This window comes from Onthophagus taurus, unplaced genomic scaffold, assembly GCF_036711975.1.
Source record: "Onthophagus taurus isolate NC unplaced genomic scaffold, IU_Otau_3.0 ScKx7SY_16, whole genome shotgun sequence".
Lineage (NCBI taxonomy): Eukaryota > Metazoa > Arthropoda > Insecta > Coleoptera > Scarabaeidae > Onthophagus > Onthophagus taurus.
Window position 1 is genome coordinate 474,444 of NW_027248941.1, and position 25,392 is coordinate 499,835.

Genomic DNA, 25,392 nt, shown 5'->3' on the forward strand with positions numbered 1-25,392 from the left:
GAGATCACTGCAATTTAACGTACTTTACGTCATATAGATGGCGTTTGTATATTCTTATAGAAACATATTATGCGTTCGGGTATAAAAATGGAGCTCGTTGCAGCCCACTGGCAGTTTGGGTTACCAACAAAAACAGGATGGAAGGATATGGCCCCCATTGAAGCCTAATTGTGCGCCCTTTTTAGGGCTTGGAGCGGTTTGCATCGTGTGGTGCTCCTAGCAAGGAGTATCGCACACTACCGGTAAGTATGGGCCCTAAAGTGTCCTACGTTGGAACCTCCACCGATCCTATAAATCCCGGTGTGTCAACCCCATACCCGGTAATTCAGCATCCTCAAGCGTAAGGTTGTACTTCCGCGATCCCCACAGAAGGGTGCTATTTTGCCCGTGATTGGTTCTTGGACGGCGATTTCGTTCTGGGATTGGTCACCTTAGTGTTTGTTGTTACTGTTTGGTATAAAAGGATTCAACTGCACTGTCACCCCATACCAACTTCGGAGTCCGATCGACCGGCCACGCCTACTCTTGAGCTGGACTTAACATTGTGTTCAGATTTCTTTCGATGCTTACTGGTGTGTATCAGGTATTATAAGAGAGAAACGGTTAAATGGGGAATGTGCAGAATTCAATGCTCACAACAAATCATATTTAAATTCATCCAGACTTTTTTCGTTGTTGAGATATTTTGAAAAATTTGCTGATTCAATTTTTTCTAATAACTCGATAACGCCTAATGCAACTCTGCTTTACATTCTTAAGACACTTTTTTGAGACTAGCTGTTTGGCCAGAACATATCATCGATATTCATTTGTTTCCAAATTATTAGCACCGACTTTTGTTTCGTTCTCAAAAACGAAAAAAGTCAGAGTGAATTTAAATATGATTTGTTGCGAGCATTGAAATTCTGCGAAACATTCTCCATTTAACCGTTTCTCTATCTCTTATTATATCTCTCATAATATACCAATAATGGTGAGCATCGTCAAGGCCCGTCAAGTTCACCGTTCACCGTTTGGTGAGCATCGAAATCTGGACACACTGTATTAGTCCAGCTTAAGAGTAGGCGTGGCCGGTCGATCGGACTCCAAAGTTGGTATGGACAGTGGCGAACTGCCCTTTTATGCCAAAGAATAAATTCCTAAAGAACCAATCCCAGAACGGCATCGCCGTCCGACCTGTCACGGGTAAAACAGCACCCTGGAAGTAAACAAAAACCTTACGCTTCCAACGCAGGGTGTGGAATTTTACCGGGTATGGATGGGGTTGACACACCGCACACGGAGGGATTTATAGGATCTGGGAGGTTCCAACGCAGGAGGATACCTTGGGGTCTATCTATACTCACCTAGTATGCGATAGTCCTTGCTAGGAACACCACAAGATGCGAACGTTCCTTTCGTAATCGGCATTTTCGCCGATTGAACTACTGTCCCTTAGGACCAACCCTAAAAAGGGCACAATTAAGTTTCGATAGAAACCATATCTTCCAACTCTCTCCGTATACGTTGACACCTTCTCTTCCTTCCATCCAGTTGGTGTTGGTAACCTAAACTGCCAGCGGGTTGCAACGAGCTCCATTCTTATACCCGAACGCATAATATGTTTCTATAAGAATATACAAACGCCATCTATATGACGTAAAGTACGTTAAATTGCAGTGATCTCTACCAATTGAAAATTCAGATTTTTAGTCATATTTGATTTAGCGGAATGATATATGGCTGTTCAATATACTACAAAATTTTTTAGAATGTGCCCACTTTCTTTAAAATTATTTTTAATAATAACAAGACATAAATTGATTTTTTAGCATTTGAGTTTACGATATTATTGTAAACGTCAAATAATTAGGATACGTTCATAATTAGGATAGTTACGAACGTACATTCTTAGACTTTCCGATAGATGGCGCTACGTCATATGCGTCTTTTTTTAAGTATCATTTCGAGGTTTCGTTAAAATGTATTTCACTCATTTTGCGTTAAAAATAAAACTAGAAATACTCAAATAACCTCAACATTTCTAGTTTTAGTTTTTATAACATCAGCAGTAAAGCCGGTAATTCTTAAGTAAGTTCCAATCTCACTTTTACAACTTAACCTCACTTCACTAATCTCCTTTATAACATTTTAGCGATTTATAAGAACCCATCTTGCTTGAAACAGCTACAAAAAGTAAACTCCCGAGAACATGAAATATCTACTTACTCAAATTGCGAGTGGAGATCCAACTCAAAGTTCTGAATGTCATTTCATCCATCTTTCTGATCCGCTTCAGTTCTTTTGAAGCGCTAATATGAAACAAAATCGACGAAGACGCATTAAGTGAGTAAAATTAATGAAACATCAAAATATGTCACTTGAAAAAGTGAGGTTAGGACGAATATAAGAATGATACACATTTCCCAGCACAGTTTTAAACTAACACGGCCGTTTTCGAAGACATCGGCCGCCCCGGCCCCATCGCGGGCTTTGAACATGAAAACCGCATTTGTGAGAATGAACTATTTCAACGAGGCTATTTCAAACGAGGTGGGTTCCTATAAATCGATAAAATGTTATAAAGGGGATTAATGAAGTGAGGTTAAGTTGGGAAAATGGGGTTGGGATGTATATAAGATAAATAACAAACAGAAATCTTCTTTATTATTATTACTGGCTTTACTGCTGATGTTATAAGAAATAAAACTAGAAATTTTGAGGTTAACATAAATAAATAACCCTAAAATTTCTAGTTTTAGTTTTAAACGCAAAATGATTAAATACATTTTTTTTAACGAAACGTCAAAAATATCACTTAAAAAAGCGCCATCTGTCGAAAAACGTTCAAAACTGTACGTTCGTAACTATCTTCTCATCATGTCACTTAACCTCAAAATTTCTAGTTTTATTCCTAACGTTAAGATAAATACAATTTTTTAGTGCACAGTTGGATAACGGTGTAGGAGGAAAAATAAATATGAGGTAAGAAAGATATCGATATATTTAATTAACTTTTTTTCTTATACAACTAAACGTTATTCTTTGTTAATTAAAAATACAAAATAGCGAGTTTTGCGTACAAAAATATGGCGTTAAGATTAATAATAATAAACTATCTCTCTATCAACTAAAAAATGATATAAAAATCATTTATTCATTTATATTTTTACTCAAACACTTTTATTTGTTCCACATATATGTATCAATTAATAAAATGATATGATTTGATGGTAGGAGATTCAAAATGAGAAATATAAAAAAAAATCATACAAAAAAATAGTAAATAGGAAACAGAAATCGTCATAGGAATAAAAAAAATTTAAATTGAGCAAAAAAAGCACATTAATAATCTTATTTCTCCTTATTTTAACCCCGATTATTGGTGTTGTTGCATTTTAGCTTGCATTGCAGCCAACATCTCTTGCATTCTTTTTAATTCTGCCTCTTTTTCCTGTAAAATACGGTCTTTTTCGTTTACAGTTCCACCAACTTTCTCTTCAATAATCCTAATAACACCAAAAAATTAATTTTAATCTTAATAAAAACAATAATAACTTACGTAGCGCGTTTTGGGACTGCATTTCCTTTCGCCAACCTCTCCGAACGATAATTTTCATAATGAACCTGTTGAGTAATCTCTTGCAAATCTTGCATATGCGTAATAAGCATCGTTCTCAACTTAATAAAATCACAATGTTCAGGATTTTCAACTTCAACAACCCCCCACGGATATAATCTCCCTCTAACTTTCCTCCCTCGCACCTCCATCAAAGTATTAGCCCCACAAACAGCGAATGGTACGGCTTGTTTAAGTTGTTTAACTTGTTCTTTGTACTCTTCGTCTTCGTCCGAATCACATTCTGGTAAAGAATATATTCGAATTCCGTTTGCGGCGATTTCGTCTAAAACGGTTTTTTTTAATTTTTGCATTTCTTTTCGTGTTAAAACGTCTGCTTTGGCAATAACCGGGACTATATTGACTTTGTTATGGAGTTGTTTCATAAATTCGATATCTAAAGGCTTTAATCCGTGCCCAAATGGAGAAATGAAATAAAAACAACAATGGATACGATTATCCATGATGTTTTTGCGATTTAACCCGGATTCATCGCGTAAAAATCGCTCGAATTGGTCATCGATGTATCGAATTATTTCTGTAAAACAATCTGTGTTGTCGATTGCGTCTCCAAATCCGGGGGTATCAACCACTGTTAAGCGTAATTTAACCCCTCGTTCTTCTATTTCGACCGTTGAGGGTTCTAATTTAACCGTTTGTTTGCTTTTTTCGATTGCGTCGGGGACAACTCGCTCCGGATACAAATCGGTTAAGAATAAAGCGTTAACCAACGTGGATTTACCCAACCCGGATTCTCCGACTACCATTAAGGTAAATTCGAATCCTTTTTTAACCGATTTGCGGTGGACTTGGTTGGGTAAATTTGCGAATCCGACGTAACCCGGAGTCTCTAAATTGGGGAACTATAAGGTAAAAAATGATTTCGTGACAAAGAAACGAACGAAAATGGTTAAAGAAATTCGATTAAACTTACGTTTTTAAGCGTGTCGTTGGACATCGTTAGGATTTTAACGAAATAGGAACGATTTTCACTCAATTTTAAGCGAAATTTAAAGGTTGTTTACTTTTTGGTTAACACTTTTAATGACAGGGCACCATTTTGAATTTATGCATCATACCAACCTTATCTGAGTGACGGATAAAGTTGGTATGTCAACAAGGCGTGGTTTCCGCTTTAATTTTAATTATATAAAATAACTTTTTTTTATTAGTTCTATTTGTTATTATTAGCTAATTCAATTTTTTTATGGTTTTTAATTAAAATGAAAACAATTTGATAAATATTTTAATGCCGAAAAGTTAATTTTATTTTCATAAAATTTTAGCGACATCTATGAGGCATTAACCCAACTACTTTTATTTGTAATTTAAAAATCTTTTCTTTTATTTTCTCTTAACTTCCAAAAATAACACAGTTTTGAATTAACACGGCCGTTTTCGAAGACATCGGCCGCCCCCGAGAACACAAAATGTTCATTCTCACTAATGCATAGTTTTAAATTACGTTAAAATGTTGATATGATAAGAAGGTAGTTACAAACGTACATTTTTAGACTTTTTACAACAGATGGCGCTATCTCCTATGCGTCTTTGTTAAGTGTCACTTTTTGACGTTTCATTACGAAATAGTTAATTAACTGATTTTGCGTTAGAAATAAAACTAAAACTAGAAATTTTGAGGTTATAACGTTTTTGACGCACGGCATAACCTGAACATTTCTAGTTTTAGTTTTATCTCTTATTACATCTGCAGAAAAAGTGAGGTTAAAAATAAAACGTCAAAATGAAATGTCACTTTCCTTAATTTTAATTAATTATCCATTCACTCTGTCTTAAAATCCGTTATGGCCGAGGGCGGCCGATGTCTTCGAAAACGGCCGTGTTGGTTTAAAGCTGTACTGAAAAATAACAAAGATTTAAGTTTGTTATCTACCTTATATGCGTCCTAACCTGACTTTTTCAACCCAACCTAACCTCACTTTTTCAAGTGACATTTTTTGAGGTTTCATTAAAGAAAATTTGATTTAATTTAGCGTTAGTTTTAGTTTTATTTCTGACGCTGGACGATTTAAATAAAAGTTAGGTTAGGTTGAGAAAAATGAACAACATAATTTTTCAAGCGCAATAATAACCAATTCGTTACAAAAATTGAATGTACTTACTCTGCCTTAAAAACGGATCCTCCAACTTCATTTAATGCCCAAATTGATTAATATAATCGCGATAATTATTATAAAACTTTATCTTGATGCAACAAGTGATTTTTTTAAAGATGTCGGTGCTTATTGACAAATCACCATGGTAACGGCAGGGTTGAAAACTTTTAAACGAAAAATTATTTTAGTCGCAAAATTTTCGTACACAAATGCCGATTGAATAAGAAATAAAACGTCTTAGACGCACGGCATAACCTCAAAATTTCTAGTTTTAGTTTTATTTCTAACACAAAATGAGTTAAGTACATTTTTTGACACTTAAAAAAGACGCACCTAGCGTAGCGCCATCTGTCGGAAAAAAAAGTATAAAAATAACTAACGTAACTATCTTCTCATCATGTCAAATATGCTAAAGCAATTTCAAACCACGAAAATCGCTAATTATTATTTGATTTCTTTTTTATAGCGTAAAATTTATACGAGTAACTAAAATGACGTAAAATTCTTTTTAGTTTTATTTCTAAACCTAGAAAGTGTGAGACAAAATTTTTTAGTGAAACGTCAAAAAAGAACGTCATTTGAAAAAGTGAGGTTAGGTTGTGTCAATATTAAACACCTTTTTTGTCTGGATTTTAATAATAAATGATTTTTATTGAACCCTTTTTGTACAAAAGCACAAAAATAAACTTTTAAACGTACAAAACCTAAGATAACATTTGTAGAAAAAAAAAATTAACATTTTAAGGTTATGTTTTATCGAAATAATAATGATTAGCTACAAAAAGTGATCACAACAAGTTTATTTCCAAAACAATTATTACTCTGCCTTAAGGAAGCACCTAAACTTATCATTTTTCATCGAAATAAATCTCAATTCGAGACAAAAATGCACAACTCCTTTTTAACTAGAAACGATTATATAAAAATAAATACTCTTTCATTTACTATAATCTACGTTATATATTTTTTTTTTTCATTAAATTATGACTTAACGATTAATACTATAAAAATCAAAAAAAAGATAACCTCATTTTAACCTAAAAATTCAAAAAAAAAATTCAAATAATAAGGTTATGTTTTGAATTTGCACTTTTAATTTGATTTAATTAATGGAATATATTAATTATGAGCACCAAATTTAATAATTATTTACTGGAATCGTGTTTTTGATTCTTCATTTTCATAGTTTGGCGAACATGTTCCACTTCAAAATCCCTCTCTGTTAAATTCAGCTTATTTATATGAAAAATAAGGTACTCTTCTGTTAAAACGTGCTCGGGGGGGTTCCGCAACAACTGCAACGTCTCGTACAACCCCGGGCACTTCTTTCTTTGCTCGTGCTTCCCCAAACACCCAATTAAAATAACCAGCGCCGTTTTAAACAGGACTTTAACCCCCTCGCAAAGAAAAACGTCCCAAATCCTCAATAAAGTATCCCAGGGTAAGGTACGTGTAAAAGCGCATAAAAACCACTCGGTGCAATACAACATTGGTTCGGCGTTAACTTTTTTTAAATGTTTATAACTTGGCATGGAGAGTTTTTTTAATAATGCTTGTAAAATTAGGCCATCTCTTTGTACGATTTCCATGGATGGGGAGTAATAATCTTGGAGGTATTTATCAGAGATCCTCACCAAACACCAAAATGCTTGAATTGAAGGCATATGCATCAATAAAAAAGCTGCCACGGGAGCTTGAGCTTGACAATAACCAGCCGAAGGATTATAAACAGTGTACGCTTTTAAAACATTAAATAATTCTTGTTGGCCCGGCTTTTCCTCAGAAATAAACATCTCGTGATAAGGGAATTGTCGGTGCAAATCCTTTTTGATTTCATCCAAACATTTCACATCTCCACTTTCTCGAATCAACTCTTCGTACTTATCCGGGTGTTTATCCAACAAAATCTTTCCCCCACACAAATACAACCAAGCCCTTGGTCGTATCGACATTGGAATACCTTTATAACAACGATTCCTCAACTTCTTATAATCCTTAATCGTGTAATACTCCCATTTGGATAACATGCTAAGCCATTTGTGTTCTCTCCTAATCACCGTTTCGGGGGTCGGCGTTTCTTTCGTCCCGTTCAAGATTTTCGACTCATCTTTCAAAAAACCGTACCTATCTACGGAACAAATCGAGGAAACTTCACTTTCAGCGGAGGCACCAGCCATGTTTTTCCGATTTAGGCGGATATTGTCAAAGGATGTTTAACTCAACGATTCTTGTTGCGTTCATTTCGTTCGTTTACGGTCCATTTCATTAAAATTTAGGCGAAACGACGCCCGTATTAAGGAAAACTTTGTTTGTTTTCGTCGTTTTTCTACGTCGCTATTTGGGTGAGGTTCACATTTGACATTTGACATTTCTCAATTAACACACGTGAAGTTAACCACGATTATAATAAACATTCATTTTTACAAGAATTAATTTTTAAACATTGTTAAAATTAACTATTTCTTGTACAATAACAAAAAAGATCATTAATTAAGCGATTAATTTTAATTAAATCAAATTAAAATCGATTTAAAAAATTATGTGTTGTGAAACATTGGCAGTTGTTTAATGTGAAGTTAGCGAGTAAAATTGTAAGTTTTTTATATTAAAAAAATATGTATTATTTAAAAAATTTTCGAATTTGTGGATAAAATCGGGTTTAAAATGACTACGCCCGATGAAAACGAAAATGTGCCACTACCTGTCCCGGTTAGTTAAAAACGTCAAAAACATAACCTTAACTTGTTAATAATTATTAATTAATTTCAATAACAGGGGTTTTGTTGCAGACAAAAAAGACGGGGTTTATGAAATTGGACGGTACGCATATGCAGAACGATAGTATCGGCACGTCTGGGAGTGAAATAACGGCTACTTCAGATGAATCGAGTTCCGACGTCGAAATGAGGAGTATAATGAACGATGCCGACGATGAAAAATCGATTGAGAATGCGGGTAACTTAAAAAAGAAAGTCTAAATTGAAAATTACAACTAAATAATAACAAAGTAATTTTTAAATTATTTAAAATAAAAATGGTTAAGTTGACGTTTCATAGATGTCGCTAAAATTTGGTGTAATAAAATTTATTTTTTAAAAATTAAAAAAAATCTTTTAAATTGTTTTTTGCTATTAAAAACTACAAAAAAGAAATAATGAATTAATTCGAAATAATAAAACGATTTATTTTAATTACTTAAAATTAAGAAAACTTTTTTATCAACATAACCTCACTTTTACAAGTGACATTTCATTTTGACTTTTATGTTTTACTAAAACTAACTTACTTTTTGTGGCTGTTTTAAGTGAAATTAGTTCTTCTGAATCGCTGATATGAAAGAAAATCGTCGAAGACGTGCTGAGTAAGTAAAATAAATCTTTTTTTTAACGAAACCTCAAAAAATGTCACTTTGAAAAGTGAGGTTAAAATAACACATTTCCGGCCGCCCCCAAGAGCACGAAATGTTAATTTTCACAAATGTGAGTAAAGATCAAACCTTGATTTCAATGTTTCAGCGCCCGCGATAGCCGGGGGCGGCCGATGTCTTCGAAAACGGCCGTGTTGTTTTTAAACTGTGCTAGAAAATGATATTGAGGATCTAATCTCACTTTGCCAATACAACCTAACCTCACTTTTTCAAATGACATTTTTTTGATGTTTCACGTTTCATAAAAAAACTTTTAATTTACTCAGTTTCGGAGATAAAACTAAAAAGAAATTTGCGTCATACAAGTTCGTTTTAGTCACTCATTTTACGTTATAAAAAAATCAAATAAAAATTCGCGTATCTCGTGGTTTTAAATTACATTGAAATTTTTTGAAATTTTCCGACAGATGGCGTTACCATGTGCGTCTTTTTTAAGTGACATTTTTGATGTTTCATTAAAAAAAATGTATTTAACTTATCTTCCGTTAGAAATAAAACTAAAAATTTTGAGGTTATGCCGTACGTCAAAGACATAATCACGGCATAATCAAATTAAAGTCGATTTAAAAGATTATGTGTTGTCAAACATTGACAGTTATTTAATGTGAAGTTAGCGAGTAAACAGCGAGTAAATTTGTAAGTTTTTTATACTTTTTATTATTATGTTTGTGATATTTCGTATTTTGTGGGCGGCCGACGTCTTCGAAGTCGGCCGAGTTTACTTTTTGTGGCTATTTTAAGCGAAATGTAAGTAAAATAATTTTTTTTTTAACAAAACGTCAAAATATGTCACTTGGAAAAGTGAGGTTGGAACGAATATAAGATAGATAAACAAATATAACACATATCCCGGCAAAGTTTTAAACTTACACGGCCGTTTTCGAAGACATCGGCCGCCCCCGAGGACACGAAATGTTCATTTTCATAAATGCGAGTTACGAGCGTACCTTTTTAGACTTTTTCCGACAGATGGCGCTACCTCCTACGCATCTTTTTCAAGTGACATTTTTGACGTTTCGTTAAAAAATGTATTTAAATCACTTTGCGTTAGAAATAAAATTAAAACTAGAAATTTTGAGGCATAGCCCGATAATTTCTAGTTTTAGTTTTATTTCTTTTTAAATCGGCAGAAAAGTACGAAAATTTTGCGATTAAAATAATTTTTCGTTTAAAAGTTTTCAACCCTGCCGTTACCATGGTGATATATCATTAGTCAACGACATCTTTTAAAAACATCACTTGTTGCATCAAGAACAAGTTTTATAATAATTATCGCGATTATAGTGATCAATTTTGGTATTAAATGAAGCTGGAGGGACCGTTTTTAAGGCAGAGTAAGTACAATCAATTTTTGTATCGAACTAGTTTTAGTTTTTTTTTACATCTGCAGAAAAAGTGAGGTTAAGAATAAAACGTCAAAATTATAAAAGTGGGGTTGTTTCGATACTAGCGACATCTATGAGGCATCAACTTAACCATTTTTATTTTTAATAATTTAAAAATTATTTTATTTATATAATTTTGTTGTAATTTTTAATTTAGGGTCTCTTTTTTAAGTTAATATCCGCATGTCGAATTGATTTTTTATCACCCGCCACATCATTATTTGGATTAAAACGAAAACATAACCTTAAAATGTCAAAAAAAATTTCATAAAAAATCGTTTATTATTAAAATCCAGACCAATATTAATATTAACATTATTTTTTGTTCTAATCGTCTTCATTTACGATACAATTATATACAATATACAAAAAATATAAATATTTACATTGTTCAATTTTAAAAGTAATACTTTTTTCAATTAATTTTAACCCTAATATAAAGCATACAATTTTAAAATTAATTTCTTTTGATAACCTACAAGTTATTTAATAAATTAGTGGTGATGCCCGATCGATAAAACCAACGGCATCAAACACCCCAACACCAAAATCAACAATTCGCCGAATTTCAACCCTTTCGAACCGATATTTACCACGTTCGCTTCGACGTTTTGTAATTTCGAGTAGTTGTGGTGAACGTTTTGGGTTAATTCCGCCAAAACATGAACCGTAGCGACGTAAAGAAACGTCCCGGCCGAAAATAACATCGCAATCCCTACAAAAATTTAATTAATAATCGAAATATTTCAAATTAATTCTTTAACCTGTTCCGTTCATCGAAGTTAAAGTCTCCTTTTGCTCCTTTCCGATCCCAAAGTACGTTAAAAGCGTTAATAGAGGAGCCGCGGATGAAAAAATCAATAAATGTTTCCTAATTCGTTGCCTTTCGATCCCTTCGTGCAATAAAAATGTAACTAATCCAAAAGCTGCGGGGGCTTTGTGTAGCATAATTGCTAAAAATACGATTATTTCGACGTCGGCATGACTTGTGGTGGCTGCAGCACCCAAGGCGACTCCATCAGCTGCTGCATGCACCACTAAACCAACGGTGGCGGTGATATTTCGTTCTGAAGGGTTTAAATGTTCGTTCCGATTTTGCGAAATTTGATCCACTAATAGCATAAAAACGAATCCGAGTACTAAACTAATTCCAATCACGGAAAAAGGGTCGTTATGTTGCGTTGGTTGAGACACCGTGGGGGTTATTTCGTGGTTATCGAAGGTTAAAGCACGAACTCCTTCTGGAATTATCACCGCTAAAGCTGTTCCGACTAAAAGGCCTGCCCCTAACACTGTAATTCTTTTTAATTTCTCCTAAAACAATAAAATTAATCGTTTAATAAGGGCTTAAATTGATTGGGATTGGTTACCTCGGAAAAACTAAAAAATAACGGAATCGATCCGGCTAAATAACTCCCAATTAACATTACAATAACTAAAGAGATTAACATTCCTGTTTCTTCCATTGTTGAATGTGTGAATACGTGGATTTAGTTAAAAATTTGTTGATCAATCACTTTGGGTAACCTTAAAATGAGCCACGTTTGCAATTTAAGCGAAAAATTATTAAAAACGTCAACAAAATTTAATAACTTAATCGCGGTTAAATCTTCAAAGATTTATCTCATCGTGTTTAATAACATCGACACGATTTTATCTTAAAAACTCGTCTTTATTTGCGATTACACCGTTAGAAGAGAGGTTATGGATTTTTTTGACAACGCAACACAAATTACTTTTATATCGTTTTTTAGCGAATCTTTTTGTGGCTTCAATTCGATTTTAAATCTAATTTGGGAGTCATTTTTAATGAAATTATCTCCAAAAATTACAAATTTATTGAAAAAAACTTGGTATAACAAAAATTTAGGTTATGTTTTATTTTATATACGTCACTTTGACGTTTATTACAACTTAGTAAAAATAAAAACACTAAAAATGATATTTTTCGTACTAAAATTTAAAAATCATCGGTTTTTAAATTAAAATAACGTACGTATAAAAAATATAAAATATTGTGCCGTTATTTCTAGTTTTAGTTTTATTTCTAAAGCAAAATGAGTTAAATTTTTTTTTAATGAAACGTCAAAAAATGACAAAAAAGACGCATAGGAGATAACGCCATCTTACGGAAAAATCTAAAAGTGTACGTTTGTAACTACCTTCTCATCATGTCAATTATTTTAACGTAATTTAAAACCACGAAAAACGTGAATTATTATTTGATTTTTTTATAACGTAAGATGAGTGATTAAAATGAACTTCTATGACGCAAATTTCTTCTTAGTTTTATCTCTAAAACTGGGTGAGTTACTTTTTTTTAATGAAGCGTTAAAAATGTCATTTGAAAAAGTGAGGTTAGGTCATTTTCTAGCACAGTTTTAAACTAACACGGCCGTTTTCGAAGACATCGGCCGCCTCCAAGAGCACGAAGTGTTAGTTTTCACAAATGTGGGTAAAGATGAAACCTTGATTTCAATGTTTTAGCGTCCGCGAAGGCCGGGGGCGGCCGATGTCTTCGAAAACGGCCGTGTTAGTTTAAAACTGTGCTAAGAAATGTCTTATTTTTGTTTATCGATCTTATATTCGTGCCAACCTCACTTTTTTAAACCAACATAACCTCACTTTTCAAAGTGACATTTTTTGACGTATCATTAGTCAGGTTGAAAAACTTAACAAAAAATTATTTTATTCACAACATTTTCGTAACTTTTCTGCCTATATAATAAGATTAATAAGAATAGTCAAAATTTTTAAATATCAATACCAACCTTAATTTCTAATTTTTTTTATTATATTTTTGTTTTTATCACATATTTTAAGACATTTTATAAAAATTAAGAATATATCAAAATGACATTGACATTTCAAACCGGAAGTTGCTTATATCTTGAGTAATATTGGAATTAAACGTATCAAGTTTGGGCTCAGTTTAAAGGATTAAATTAATTGACATAACAAATATGTCAAAATTGAGGTTGACATTTTACACCTGAAGTTAGTAATCATATAATAGACAAATGGACAACTTCATGGTGTTCATTCATGATGTATTCTTTATTAAAAAACCTTTAAAATGTTTAAAAAACATTTGCCTTGAATGTTTTTAGTTCTAACACAAAACCTAGAAATATCTAGGGACTTTTCGAGGTGCCGCCAACTTCAAACGAATCGACATTATTCTGTCAAAGATAAATCATAACCTAAAAAAATAATTTTGTGGGTTTATTTTGAATAAAACTAATTTATTTCTTACATTTAACAATAAAATACACCATAAAATGCGTTTTGGTCACATTCAATTACATAATACAATATAGTAGTAATTAATAAGATTAATAAATACATATTTTATCAGTTAACCTCACTTTTCCCTAATTTAATAAATGCTTAGTATCTTAACATCAACATTAATTTGGAGAAATATATTTTTGGTAATGGGAAGAAATTTATTTCTTAATTAGTTTTCTCTCGCAGAGCTTTTCGCTCGTTTATATCGATAATCGATAAATTTTTAGCAGCCACGATGCAATGCAAAATCGAGATTAAAGCCTTCGCAATCGCTACGGGGGCCGACAAAAATATTCCAATTCGAATTAAAGAGGTGTCCATCACTAAAATTCACCAAAATTAATCAAATTATCTAACAAAATTAAGAATCTCACCAAGTGGCCCCTCTGTGAAATACAACAAATACAACAAAGCATAAAATAACTCATTTCCAGCACACATAAAGAACAAAACTTTTCTATCGGTGTAATAAAGCCTCATAATTGGGTGCGAGGACATATCGACGAATTTATGACTGGTTTTTCCTTGCAATAACGACGTGTGGAGGTAAATCCAATGACAAGGGATATCAACACTCATTGAAATTAAGAACCAAAACATAAATCGTGGGTAGAAATGAGCCAAAACAGCACAAAGACACATTGTACCACACCGATCGGTTAATTGATCCAAAATAGCGCCGAATTTAGTCGATTGATTGAAATGTCTTGCAGCATGACCATCAACTGCATCTAATAACGCAGATGTAACATAACAAGTCGTGGCTATGATGTAATTAGTAGGCATGAAATAAAATGAGATAATCGCTAGGATTACTCTTAAAAATCCTAAAAAATTAAATCATGTTATTAAAAAGGTATTAAACGAGTTAATTAATTAATTAATTACCTATGATGTTGGGGTAAAATAAAAAGATATTTTCCTCGATCTCAGACATGGTGAACTCGGACTATTTTTAATTGAATTTTATTACTTCTACGGTATCTTTCGTCCAATCCCGTTTTATGTTTTATTGATTTTATTGCGTTGACAGCTTGGTATTGTTATTATTTTAGAGTAATAAGATAAATTGTTTAAATAAAAACTGATTTAAAAGATGAAGAAAAATGTTTACGTCAAAGTGACGTTTAATAAAAAATTAAATTTTAGGTTATAAATATTTATAAATTTTATTTAATTAGAGATATTAATGTTTAATTAATTTATATTTGTATTTGTGTGAATTAATTGATTAAAAAATTGATTTGTAATAATTAATTTTAGTTAAAAAAGATTGTTTAAATTATTTTTTTTATTTGTAAGTTGGTACTAAATTATTTTTATTTATTTTTTTTTTGATTTAATTAATTTTGGTTTTATTTTGATTAATTTGATTAAATTTGATTTTAAAAATGTAATAATAATAATAATTATTGTTATAATTAAGCGTGGGTTGTTATTAAAGAAACGATAATAATTTAAGTTGGTAATAACGGTGTCAAATTCGACCCCAGTCGGTCGTCGCAAGATGTCGTTGCGTACGCGTTCCCTTTTTGCGCACTGAATACACTGAAAAAGAGCAATGGCGGACGCGGAAAATGAGTTTTGCGTGTGATTCGAGGCCCCAAACTCGCGAAATCAAAGCGTCATCGTTGCGGTGCGTCGGGGTGTATTAGCCCCCGACGATGGGACGGCGACTTTGAATGGTCGAGTCTTTGTGCTGACGACGATCAACCGACGACGTTGTTATAGAAGAACGGTTTAAATGATGCCCCCGTCGCCGGACAACGACGGCCCTCCGAAGGCCCCCGATAAGGACGACGACAAGCGGGGGCCCAACTCTTCGGATAACAATCGTAAACCGGCTGACGACCCCAATAAGGTACGTTCCAGATTTTGTAAAAAGGGAGTTTTCGAAGGACTTCCGCGACCAGCTGATTCAAACGTTTCTTTTTGATCCGGATCGGGTTTTTATCCATTGATTTGATCTCGGGGAAGTTGTGCGAAAATGGCTGCCTTTATGTTGACGTATTTTTGGTCTATGTTTTTAGCACAAACATTAGATTCAGTTTTATCCCGATAAATAATAATAAAATTCATTAATAATTAAAATAACTCATCAAATCAAATCATTTTAATCGTTCATAAATCAATTTTAATCCAAAAATTTTTAAATAAATTAAATGACACACCAAAAAAAGCGAACTAACCTCACTTTATCTCGCCATTTTATTTAATTCTAACCTCAATTTTCAGCAAGAAACCGATTTTTACAATTTAAACGAAAAAGATTTAAAACACCTGTTGGATGAGGCGATAAGTTACAAGTCCCCGAAAGATCGTGAGGGGAAAAGCGAGCTTTTCAACGTAAGTTTTATTTTTAATCAACATAACCTAAATTTTGAGTCAAATTTTTTTTTAAGAATCTCTTAACTGACGCTGAGAATGAATTAAGAAACGCTCGCGCGACTAGCGCAAGTGGCCCCGAAACTGTGCGCCACTACAACAAACGCGCCACGAAACGCCATGGAAAAGGTGGGAGAAAAGCAAATTCCATCTCTGAGAACTTAACCCACAGTGGGAGCTTAAATAATCTCACTAAAGAAGATTTATTCGAGGAAACCGTAAGGCAACGATTAAAGAAAACAGTTAGTTCTCGCCAAACGGAAGGAGGTTAAAAATTAATCATTTTATTAATAAATTTTGTTTAATATTTGATTTGATTTAGGGAGTTTACCTTGTAACGTCAACGTAGGAGCTTTCGATCAATACCTTGATGATTTTCGCCCAATGCGAGAATTAACTGAAGTGAAATTGATCCCTGATGAGCGAAAAAAGAATGAAAGTGATGTAATTGAGTCGTTTACGGCGGCTTTAAAGACGAAAAAGTCCCAAAAAATAAGCAGTAATTAAAAAAAAAAACAATTTAAATTAATTGTGGTTAATTGAGGTAATTTTTGCTTAGATGTTGATGATCGAATCCCAATTTTGGATAATTTACCCACTGTTGATGTGGTTGAATACAAAAAATCGTCTGAGACAACAATCAGTAATAGTTTTCTACCTGTTAATTTCTCTGCGAGTTTGGCAGCTTATAATGGGCGTGTACACAGAGAGGAAAAGGTAAAAAAAATGTTATGATTTGATAATGATTATCGCCAAAAATGTTTTGATTTGGAAAGAATTTAAATTACAAATTCTTATCGTGTTAATACTAAATAACACCAATAGTTTACAAACGTTTCGCGTTACTCATGCGATAATAAATAAATAAATCATTTGTAATAGAAATTTAGTAGTTTGCGCCTCGTCAAAGTCTTATGTCGTTAATTCCGAGTTTACCGCGGGTTATTTTCGATTATCTCGTCAATAAGATGATCGTCTTGTTTGTAAGTTTTCGTTTTGTCGTGGCCTCTTGTTTCCTCTTTTTATTTATTTGTTATAGGACGAGACGCGTCCGACGACCGTTGTTAACTTTCCTAGTAACATTTTGCCGTTGATTTGTACGCAGAAAGTGGACGAGAATTGTAACGCCGTCACCCAACAGCAACAGCACCAACAGCAGCAGCACCAACAACCCAACGATGGCCGAAAAAAGACCAAAAAGCGACCGATGGAGAAGAATGTTACCGTCTTAGAATCCTCAAAAGTAAGTTTTAGGTTAACTTTATTAAATTTTTGTGATTATTGGTTAATCACCATGGTAACGGCAGGAAAAAAACTTTGAAACAAAAAATTATTAAATTATTTTAAAATTAATGAAACGTCAAAAAATGACACTTGAAAAAGACATAGGAGATAACGCCATCTTACGGGAAAAGTCTAAAAATGCACGTAATTTAAAACTACGAGAAACGCGAATTATTATTTGATTTTTTTTTATAACGTAAAATGAGTGACCAAAACGAACTTCTATGAAGCAAATTTCTTTTTAGTTTTATTTCTAAAACTGAGTGAGTTAAAATTTTTTTAATGAAACGTCAAAAAAAAATCATTTAGAAAAGTGAGGTTAGGTTGTGTTGGAAAAGTCATCATTTTCTAGCACAGTTTTAAACTAACACGGCCGTTTTCGAAGACATCGGCCGCCCCACGACGCCAAAACATTGAAATCAAAGTTTGATTTTTACTCGCATTTGTGAAAATGAACATTTCGTGCTCTCGCGGGCGGCCGATGTCTTCGAAAACGGCCGTGTTGGTTTAAAACTGTGCTGGAAAATGTGTTATTTTTGTTTATCTATCTTATATTCGTCTCAACCTCACTTTTCCAACCTAACCTCACTTTTTCAAATGACATCTTTGACGTTTCATTAAAAAAAAATTATTTACTCACTCAATGCGTCTTCGACGATTTTCTTTCATATTAGCGATTCGTAAGAAGCCATCTGGCTTAAAACAGTTACAAAAAGTCAAAGACGCACGGCATAACCTCAAAATATTTAGTTTTATTTCTGTTTATAATGAAACGTCAAAAAATGACACTTGAAAAAGACGTGTAGGAGGTAGCGCCATCTGTCGGAAAAAGGCTAAAAAGGTACGTTCGTGCCTACCTTCTCATCATGTCAAATATTTCAACGTAATTTAAAACCGCGAATTATTATTTGATTTTTTTCATAACGTAAAATGAGTGATTAAAACGAACTTGTATGACGCAAATTTCTTTAATTTCTTCTCTTCATTTTTTTAATGAAAAGTAAAAAAAAATGTCATTTGAAAAAGTGAGGTTAGGTTGGGTTGGATTACAGATATCATTAGACATCTTCTGGACAGTTTTTAACGACTATTGAAATAATTAGAAAGCTTCTGGTCACTTTTCGACAAGTATAGGAATCATTAGAAACTATGTAGACACTTTTGGACGTCTTTTAAAATCTTCTGTCAATCTTTATAATTATCCAGAAAGCGTTTAGATACTTTTTTATATTCATGGCAATTTTTAACTACTATAGAAATCATTAAATACCTTCTAGATACGTTTTGACGATTATAGAAATCATTAGAAAACTTCTCGGGGCGGTCGACGTCTTCGAAGTCGGCCGAGTTTACTTTTTGTAGCTGTTTCAAGCGAGATGGCTTCTTATGAATTGCCAAGATTTTTTTAAATGAAACGTCAAAAGATGACACTTAAGAAAGTTAGGTTAGGTTGCTTCTTGAATCGTTCAGACAAGAATCCAGAATCTTTAGTTGTGCGCACATTCCATATTTAAGCAATGTTTTAATCAGAATTTGAGGTATTATAACCTCAAATTGTGTGTTGTTAACAGTTGGTATGATTAACAGGGAATTTTGTTATATACAGTTTTGAAATCACTTTATGTCACATTGACGTTTACACTTTCGACATTCAAAGAACTTCACGTTCAATTAACGTTAAAAGAATTATCGTAAACTTTTCTGCCGATGGAATAAGAAATAAAACTAGAAATTTTTTAATTTTTATTGATAACGCAAAATGAGTTAAATTCCTTTTTTTGTAAATGAAACGTTAAAAAGTGTCACTTGAAAAAGACGCAGGAGGTAGCGCCATCTAGCGAAATTTATAAACATTAATTAATTTTTTTTAATAACTTTTTATTAAATTTTTGTTATATTAACGCTTAATTAAATCGAAAATCATCGATAATCATTTCTTTAATTAAAATTTTTTTTGTTTTTCGTGGTTATTCCTCATTAATCGTACTTTTGACATTTACAATAATTTCGTAACAAAAATTAATTTTTACAAAAAAAAGGTGCAATTCAACCGAAATAAACAATTAAAGACATTTTTGATCATCCAAATCGTTTGCTTAAACCAATTTTAGACGATTCTTATCTCGGAATGAAGTTTCAGACATAACCTAACTTTTTTATGTCAATTTAAAAATTTTTTTAAGTCAATTCATTTTACATAAAATTTAATTTAATCACTATTTGAATCATTTTAGATTATTCACGCGTCAAAGACGCACGGCGTATCCTAAATTTCTAGTTTTTGGACGAGTTAAATAGTCCTTCAAAAAGTTAGGTTAGGTTGAGAAATAACAACTAATTCGTTACAAAAATTGAATGTACTTACTTTACCTTAGAAATACGATCTTTCAGCTTCATTTAATGCGAAAATTGTTTAATATAATTATTATAAAACGTTCTTTTGATGCAACAAGTGATTTTTTTAAAGATGTCGGTGCTTATTGATTAATCACCATGGTAACGGCAGGGTTGAAAACTTTTAAACAAAAAATTATTTTAGTCGCAAAATTTTTATCGACTTTTCTGTCGATGGGATTTGAAATAAAACTAAAACTAGAAATTTTGCGTCTTTGACGCACGGCATAACCTCAAAATTTCTAGTTTTAGTTTTATTTCTAACTCAAAATGGGTTAAATCATTTATTTTGATGAAACGTCAAAGTCACTTCAAAAAGACGCCATCTAGTGAAATTTCTTAACATTAATTAATTTTTAGGTTACCGGCCACCGTTCGGATATAATCGATGATGTGGATAAATTGATCGATTTTATAGCAGGAAACGACGTTCGCAAAGAAAAAGCGAACAAACAGAATGTCCCGAACAAGAAGAACCTTCAAAAGCACCACTTGGCTTCGTTCGATGACGCAAAAGCGACAAAGAAACAACGCGCTCGCACATCCAAACCAAAAACGGGCTCGAATTTGCAAAAAAGCAATTCACTGGAAGAGATTTCAACAACAAAAATCGAAGATTTCTCGTTCGAAAACGACGTGGTGGTTTTGAGACAACCAAAAGGAGATCGCCCCAGAGAGCGTCGATCTTGGGGAAATTCAGAAGTAATCGATTTAAATGAAATTAATTTAGTATTAATGCCGTTTTGTTTTAGCCCGTTCAAGTTCAAACGTTGTATACAAACGCTTCGGCCGAGAATTTAGAAACTGCCGATTTCCGGGTGGTGACTAAAAAGAAAAAGAGTAAAAAGCAGCGTAGAAATTCGTTGAGTAGTCGTAAAACGTACCGCGAGGAAACGTCGAACGAATTGACTCGGGTCCCAAGTCCCGAGCCGAGAAGGAAATCGGCCATTTCCGTGCCGCATAGTGAAAAATCGAACGATTCCTCGGACGCGGATTCGGTACATTCGCTCCCCGTGGACGCCACAACGAATTTATCGCGGGAAATTCACGACGATGACTCTAATTTTCCCATTTCTTACGCCGATATCGCTAAAAACGCCAATAATTTCGTTTTATGTGCCCCAAGCGGTGGGAATAGTGTTAATAATATTAATATTAATAATAATAACGGTGTTAGTAATAAGAGTATTAAAAAAGAGAAACAAAATTCAACGGAAATCGTTGATTCCGATAAAATTAAGGTTAAAAAAGAGGAGGAAAATCGATGTTTTAAAAAGGAAACTCGAAAAGATGTCGTCGTGGTGGAAGAAAAAGTTGTAACTAATTTAAATTCGGTTAATTATAGCCAAAACTTTCCTTCGATCGTTTCGAAAATTGAAGTGGGTAAAATCAAGGCGAATCCGATTGCGGAAATCCAAACGTGGCCGGCCATCCCAAACAACGGAAACGGCAATAAAAACAATTTAAACGTTAAAAATTCGATTTCGAAACAAAAAAACATTCAAAATCATTATAAAAATACTAAAAACACTAAAATCATCGAGAAAAACTCTAATTCGGAGAATAATTCTTTTGTGTACACCACCGGTTACGTGCCGATTAATATCCAAGATGTGCGCTCGCTTGAGAAACAATTTAAAAGTACCGCGAAGTTGTATGTGGACGCGAATCAACCCAACGTTTCAGTTCAACAACAACAAAAAGTGCAACAAACTGTTTCTGTACAGTGTGAGTTACAAAAAAGAGATGACACGTCAGCTTCTGTAAGGACTATTATTGATGGGCGAAACCCAAATAGTAACAATAATAATCATCATAATAATCGACCAGCTGTGGTTATGTTGAGTGGAGCTACCGAGGATGTTTCTGGAATTACGTTCGGATTCGACTTCGAGCAGCTCCTCTCGAACGACGTTTGCGCCGATTTTATGGCACGATACGTGCCCCCAAGATGTAATGATGTCGGGAAAAGTTTTAATTTGGATAAAATTGTTAATTTTATTGGAATAGGTAAGTAATTTCAAATTTTTAATCGAAACATAACCTAACTTTTGATAATTTGTCAAAAAATAATTTTAATTTAAATCAAATTAATTAATTTTTTTAAATTTTTGTGTTTTATTAGATTAAAAACGATTCGATTTATTTAATTAATTAACTTATTTTAAATTAAAACTTACAAAAAAAATCGTTTTTAAATAACTTTTTAGCTCCATCTATTGGTTGTATTAATAAACGTCATTTAATGACGTTTAAATTTGAGATTAATTTTATTTTGTGCTTTAATTTAGCAATTTCGAATCAATTTTTTTAAACTTTTTCTTTAATTGATACAAAACGATTCGATTTATTTATTAATTAATTAATTTTAAATTATGATAAAAGAAAAAATCGTTTTTGAATCACTATTTAGCTCCATCTATTGGTTGTCTTAATAACTGTCAGTTAATGACGTTTAATATTGGGGAGAATTTTATTTTGTGTTTTAATTTAGCAATTTAAAACTTAATTTTTTTAAATTGTTGTTTTATTTGGTACAAAACGATTCGATTTATTTATTAATTAATTAATTTTAAATTATGATAAAAAAAAAAATCGTTTTTGAATCATTATTTAGCTCCATCTATTGGTCGTATTAATAACTGTCAGTTAATGACGTTTAAAATTGGGGTTAATTTCATTTTGTGTTTTAATTTAGCAATTTAAAAATTAATTTTTTTAAATTGTTGTTTTATTTGGTACAAAACGATTCGATTTATTTCATTAATTAATTCATTTTAAATTAAAAATTTTAAAAGAACGTTTTTAAACAACTTTTTAGCTCCATCTATTGGTTGTATTAATAAACGTCAGTTAATGACGTTTGAATTTGTGGTTAATTTTATTTTGTGTTTTAATTTAGCAACCTCAAATCAATTTTTTTAAATTTTTGATTTATTAGATACAAAACGATTCGATTTATTTCATTAATTAATTCATTTTAAAGTAAAATTTAAAAATATCGTTTTTAAATAACTTTAGCTCCATCTATTGGTTGTATTAATAAACGTCAGTTAATGACGTTTAAATTTGAGGTTAATTTTATTTTATGTTTTAATTTGGCAATTTCAAATTAATTTTTTTTTTAATCTTGGTTTTATTAGAGTCAAAATGATTCGATTTATTTAATTAATTAATTTATTTTAAGTAAATGTTAAAAAAATCGAAATTAAATAACTTTTTAACTCCATCTATTGGTTGTATTAATAAACGGCACTTAATGATGCTTAAATTTGACATTAATTTCATTTTGTGTTTCAATTTAGCAATTTCGTATGATTTTTTTTTTAATTTTTGTGTTAATTGACACAAAATACTCGATTTATTTAATTAATTAATTTATTTTAAATTAAAATTTTAAAAAATCGTTTTTAAATAACTTGTTAACTCCATCTATTGGTTGTATTAATAACTGTCAGTTAATGACGTTTAAAATTGGGGTTAATTTCATTTTATGTTTTAATTCAGCAATTTCAAATTAATTTTTTTTAAATTTCGGTTTTATTTCGTACAAAATGTTTCGATTTATATAATTAATTAATTTGTATAAAATTAAAATTTAAAAAAAAACTCTTAACTCCATCTATTGGTTGTATTAATAACTGTAATTGGGGTTAATTTTATTTTGTGTTTTAATTAATCAATTTCAAGTTAATCTTTCTTGATTTTTGTTTTATTTGGTACAAAATGGTTCGATTTATTTAATTAATTTATTTATTTTAATTAAATGTTAAAAAAATCGTTTTTAAATAACTTTTAGCCCCATCTATCGGTTGTATTAATAACTACATGTGTCACTCAATGACGTTTAAATTTGAGGTTAAATTTAATTTTGTGTTTTAGCTTGGGAGGATGTCGTCAAAGAGACGAACGGAAAGGTTCAATATTACACAGAGAGCTTATAATTGGAACTAAAAAACCTTGTGATCACACGGCGGCTCATCCGTGGAAAGTGAAGAGGATGGATGTGCCGTTGGCTAGTCAAAGAGTCGTTCGCTTTCCTTTTTTTGTTTAGAAGATTTGGGAACAAGACACGAAAAGTTATATTAACTATATAAAAAGAGAAAAAAATGGAGTAAGAATACTGTGCTTTAGTAGTGTTTTACAAAATGCTGCATTTCAGCCCTACGGAAGTGATTTTTGTGTACGATGATGGACTTAGTTGTTGCAGATTACATTTTTTTTTTGATTCGAAGAATAATTTAAGCCCAAAAATCGATTAGTTTTGAAGTTGTTTAATAAACCCTATTGAAAGTTGCATTTAAATTATTTTAATCTGCATAAAAAGTGAGGGAAAAGTAAAAAGCACAGCACAGAGCCGTTTTTTAATTATTTTTAATTTGCTTTTGCGAATTTTGTCGTGTAAATTAAAAAAAATCGTAATATACCGTCGATATTTTCGTGTATACTCTAGAAATAATAATTAATAAAAAATATATACAAAAAAATGATAAAATAAAACATAAAGCATACAAAGATATGCGTAACTATAAATATTAGGGGTTAAGTAGATTATTATTATTCCTTTTTTCTTGTTTCATTGATTAAAAAAACAATAATCGTGCAATAACCACACAAAATTCTTAATTCGTCTAGAAAGAATCAAAAAAAAAAATATGGTAATTTTTTTTTTATTAATATTTTAATGTGGTACCACTTCATTGTAATCAAACTTCAAACTTAATGTATGAATTGTCAATGTCAAAATTGTCAGTGTCGAAATCAACTACAATCGTAATAATTTTTATGTTTATTTTGAGTTATAAAAGCGATGTGATGAAAATAATTTGATGCTAAAAGAATGTACTTTATTTTGGGTTTGTTTTGTGAATTTTCTTTTGGTGAAGTTAACCAAAATTATCGACCTGTATCTAAGTGTAACATAAACTGGAAAAGATTAATTAGTTCCGCAATCATTTAGAATTTTTTTATTATTTTGTAGCAATACAATCGGAGGAAAAGATAAAGGTAAATCAAATCGAAAATTTTTTGAAAAAAAAAATGAATAAATAAATAAAGGCAGTAAGTAGCATCTTTATTAAAAAAAAAAAACAACTAAAACTACTATTTACTACTACTATAAAATGTACAGTGTTAATTTTCATATTTGTATCGATATAATTATAAAAAATATATATGCATAATATATATTTTTAAGATCTCTAGAGAAAAAAAAAAGATTCATTAACATTTCTTCGTTTAATTTATTCGCAGATGAGTTCTTCTCTTTCAATTTAACGTTAAAGGAGCGTAATTTTACTTGTAAAAGGAAAAAAGAAGCCTTTTTTGTCTCTAAAATAAAACGTTTATGCTAAGTATCTTTTCGAAATTGTTACTTAAAGGAGTAAATTCTAAAAAAAGGAGATTGTTTTGTTTTATATTTATAAAATAATAAAGAAAAGTATAAAATGATTTAAATTAATTTATTAAAATACAACATAACCGCAACTGTCAAAAAAATTATTGTAAATT

At 31.6% G+C, this 25,392-nt stretch overlaps 5 protein-coding genes and 1 long non-coding RNA gene across 8 annotated transcripts; 2 read left to right on the forward strand and 4 right to left on the reverse strand.

Annotated features, from left to right (window-relative positions):
* Positions 1-2,965: 2,965 nt before the first annotated feature.
* LOC111415376 (Septin 1) lies at positions 2,966-4,705 on the reverse strand. The gene is made up of 3 exons (XM_023047050.2): positions 4,533-4,705; positions 3,542-4,461; positions 2,966-3,488 (listed from the first exon to the last, which is right to left on the reverse strand). The coding sequence occupies exons 1-3, from the start codon at positions 4,554-4,556 to the stop codon at positions 3,359-3,361; spliced, it is 1,074 nt and encodes a 357-aa protein (XP_022902818.1). The 5' UTR covers positions 4,557-4,705; the 3' UTR covers positions 2,966-3,358.
* Positions 4,706-6,498: 1,793 nt separating this feature from the next.
* Positions 6,499-8,090, reverse strand: LOC111415377 (TBC1 domain family member whacked). The gene has a single exon (XM_023047051.2). The coding sequence runs from the start codon at positions 7,890-7,892 to the stop codon at positions 6,861-6,863; it is 1,032 nt and encodes a 343-aa protein (XP_022902819.1). The 5' UTR covers positions 7,893-8,090; the 3' UTR covers positions 6,499-6,860.
* Positions 8,091-8,312: 222 nt separating this feature from the next.
* On the forward strand, positions 8,313-13,258 carry LOC139432469 (uncharacterized). Its single transcript, XR_011642234.1, has 3 exons — positions 8,313-8,424; positions 8,505-10,476; positions 10,533-13,258. It is a non-coding gene; the product is annotated as an uncharacterized lncRNA (long non-coding RNA).
* Positions 10,791-11,993, reverse strand: LOC111415378 (Zinc/iron regulated transporter-related protein 102B). The gene is made up of 3 exons (XM_023047052.2): positions 11,898-11,993; positions 11,292-11,841; positions 10,791-11,242 (listed from the first exon to the last, which is right to left on the reverse strand). Exons 1-3 carry the CDS (start codon positions 11,991-11,993, stop codon positions 11,022-11,024), a joined length of 867 nt encoding a protein of 288 aa, XP_022902820.1. The 3' UTR covers positions 10,791-11,021.
* Positions 13,259-13,751: 493 nt separating the features above from the next.
* LOC111415384 (phosphatidylinositol synthase) lies at positions 13,752-14,950 on the reverse strand. Its single transcript, XM_023047062.2, has 3 exons — positions 14,707-14,950; positions 14,193-14,645; positions 13,752-14,141 (listed from the first exon to the last, which is right to left on the reverse strand). The coding sequence occupies exons 1-3, from the start codon at positions 14,753-14,755 to the stop codon at positions 13,984-13,986; spliced, it is 660 nt and encodes a 219-aa protein (XP_022902830.2). The 5' UTR covers positions 14,756-14,950; the 3' UTR covers positions 13,752-13,983.
* A 337-nt stretch (positions 14,951-15,287) lies between these two features.
* LOC111415369 (uncharacterized protein DDB_G0283697-like) lies at positions 15,288-25,332 on the forward strand. Of its 3 annotated transcripts, XR_011642233.1 has the most exons (10): positions 15,288-15,679; positions 16,054-16,164; positions 16,221-16,470; positions 16,526-16,702; positions 16,763-16,920; positions 17,243-17,446; positions 20,242-20,583; positions 20,634-21,891; positions 23,764-24,888; positions 25,135-25,332. XR_011642233.1 is itself a non-coding variant. In XM_023047038.2 (9 exons), exons 1-9 carry the CDS (start codon positions 15,563-15,565, stop codon positions 23,823-23,825), a joined length of 2,679 nt encoding a protein of 892 aa, XP_022902806.2. In that variant the 5' UTR covers positions 15,288-15,562; the 3' UTR covers positions 23,826-25,332. The 3 variants fall into 3 exon arrangements, 2 of the variants coding, with proteins under 2 accessions (XP_022902806.2, XP_022902807.2); XM_023047038.2 differs by having other exon boundaries at positions 23,764-25,332; XM_023047039.2 differs by having other exon boundaries at positions 17,309-17,446; positions 23,764-25,332.
* The last annotated feature ends 60 nt before the right edge of the window (positions 25,333-25,392 follow it).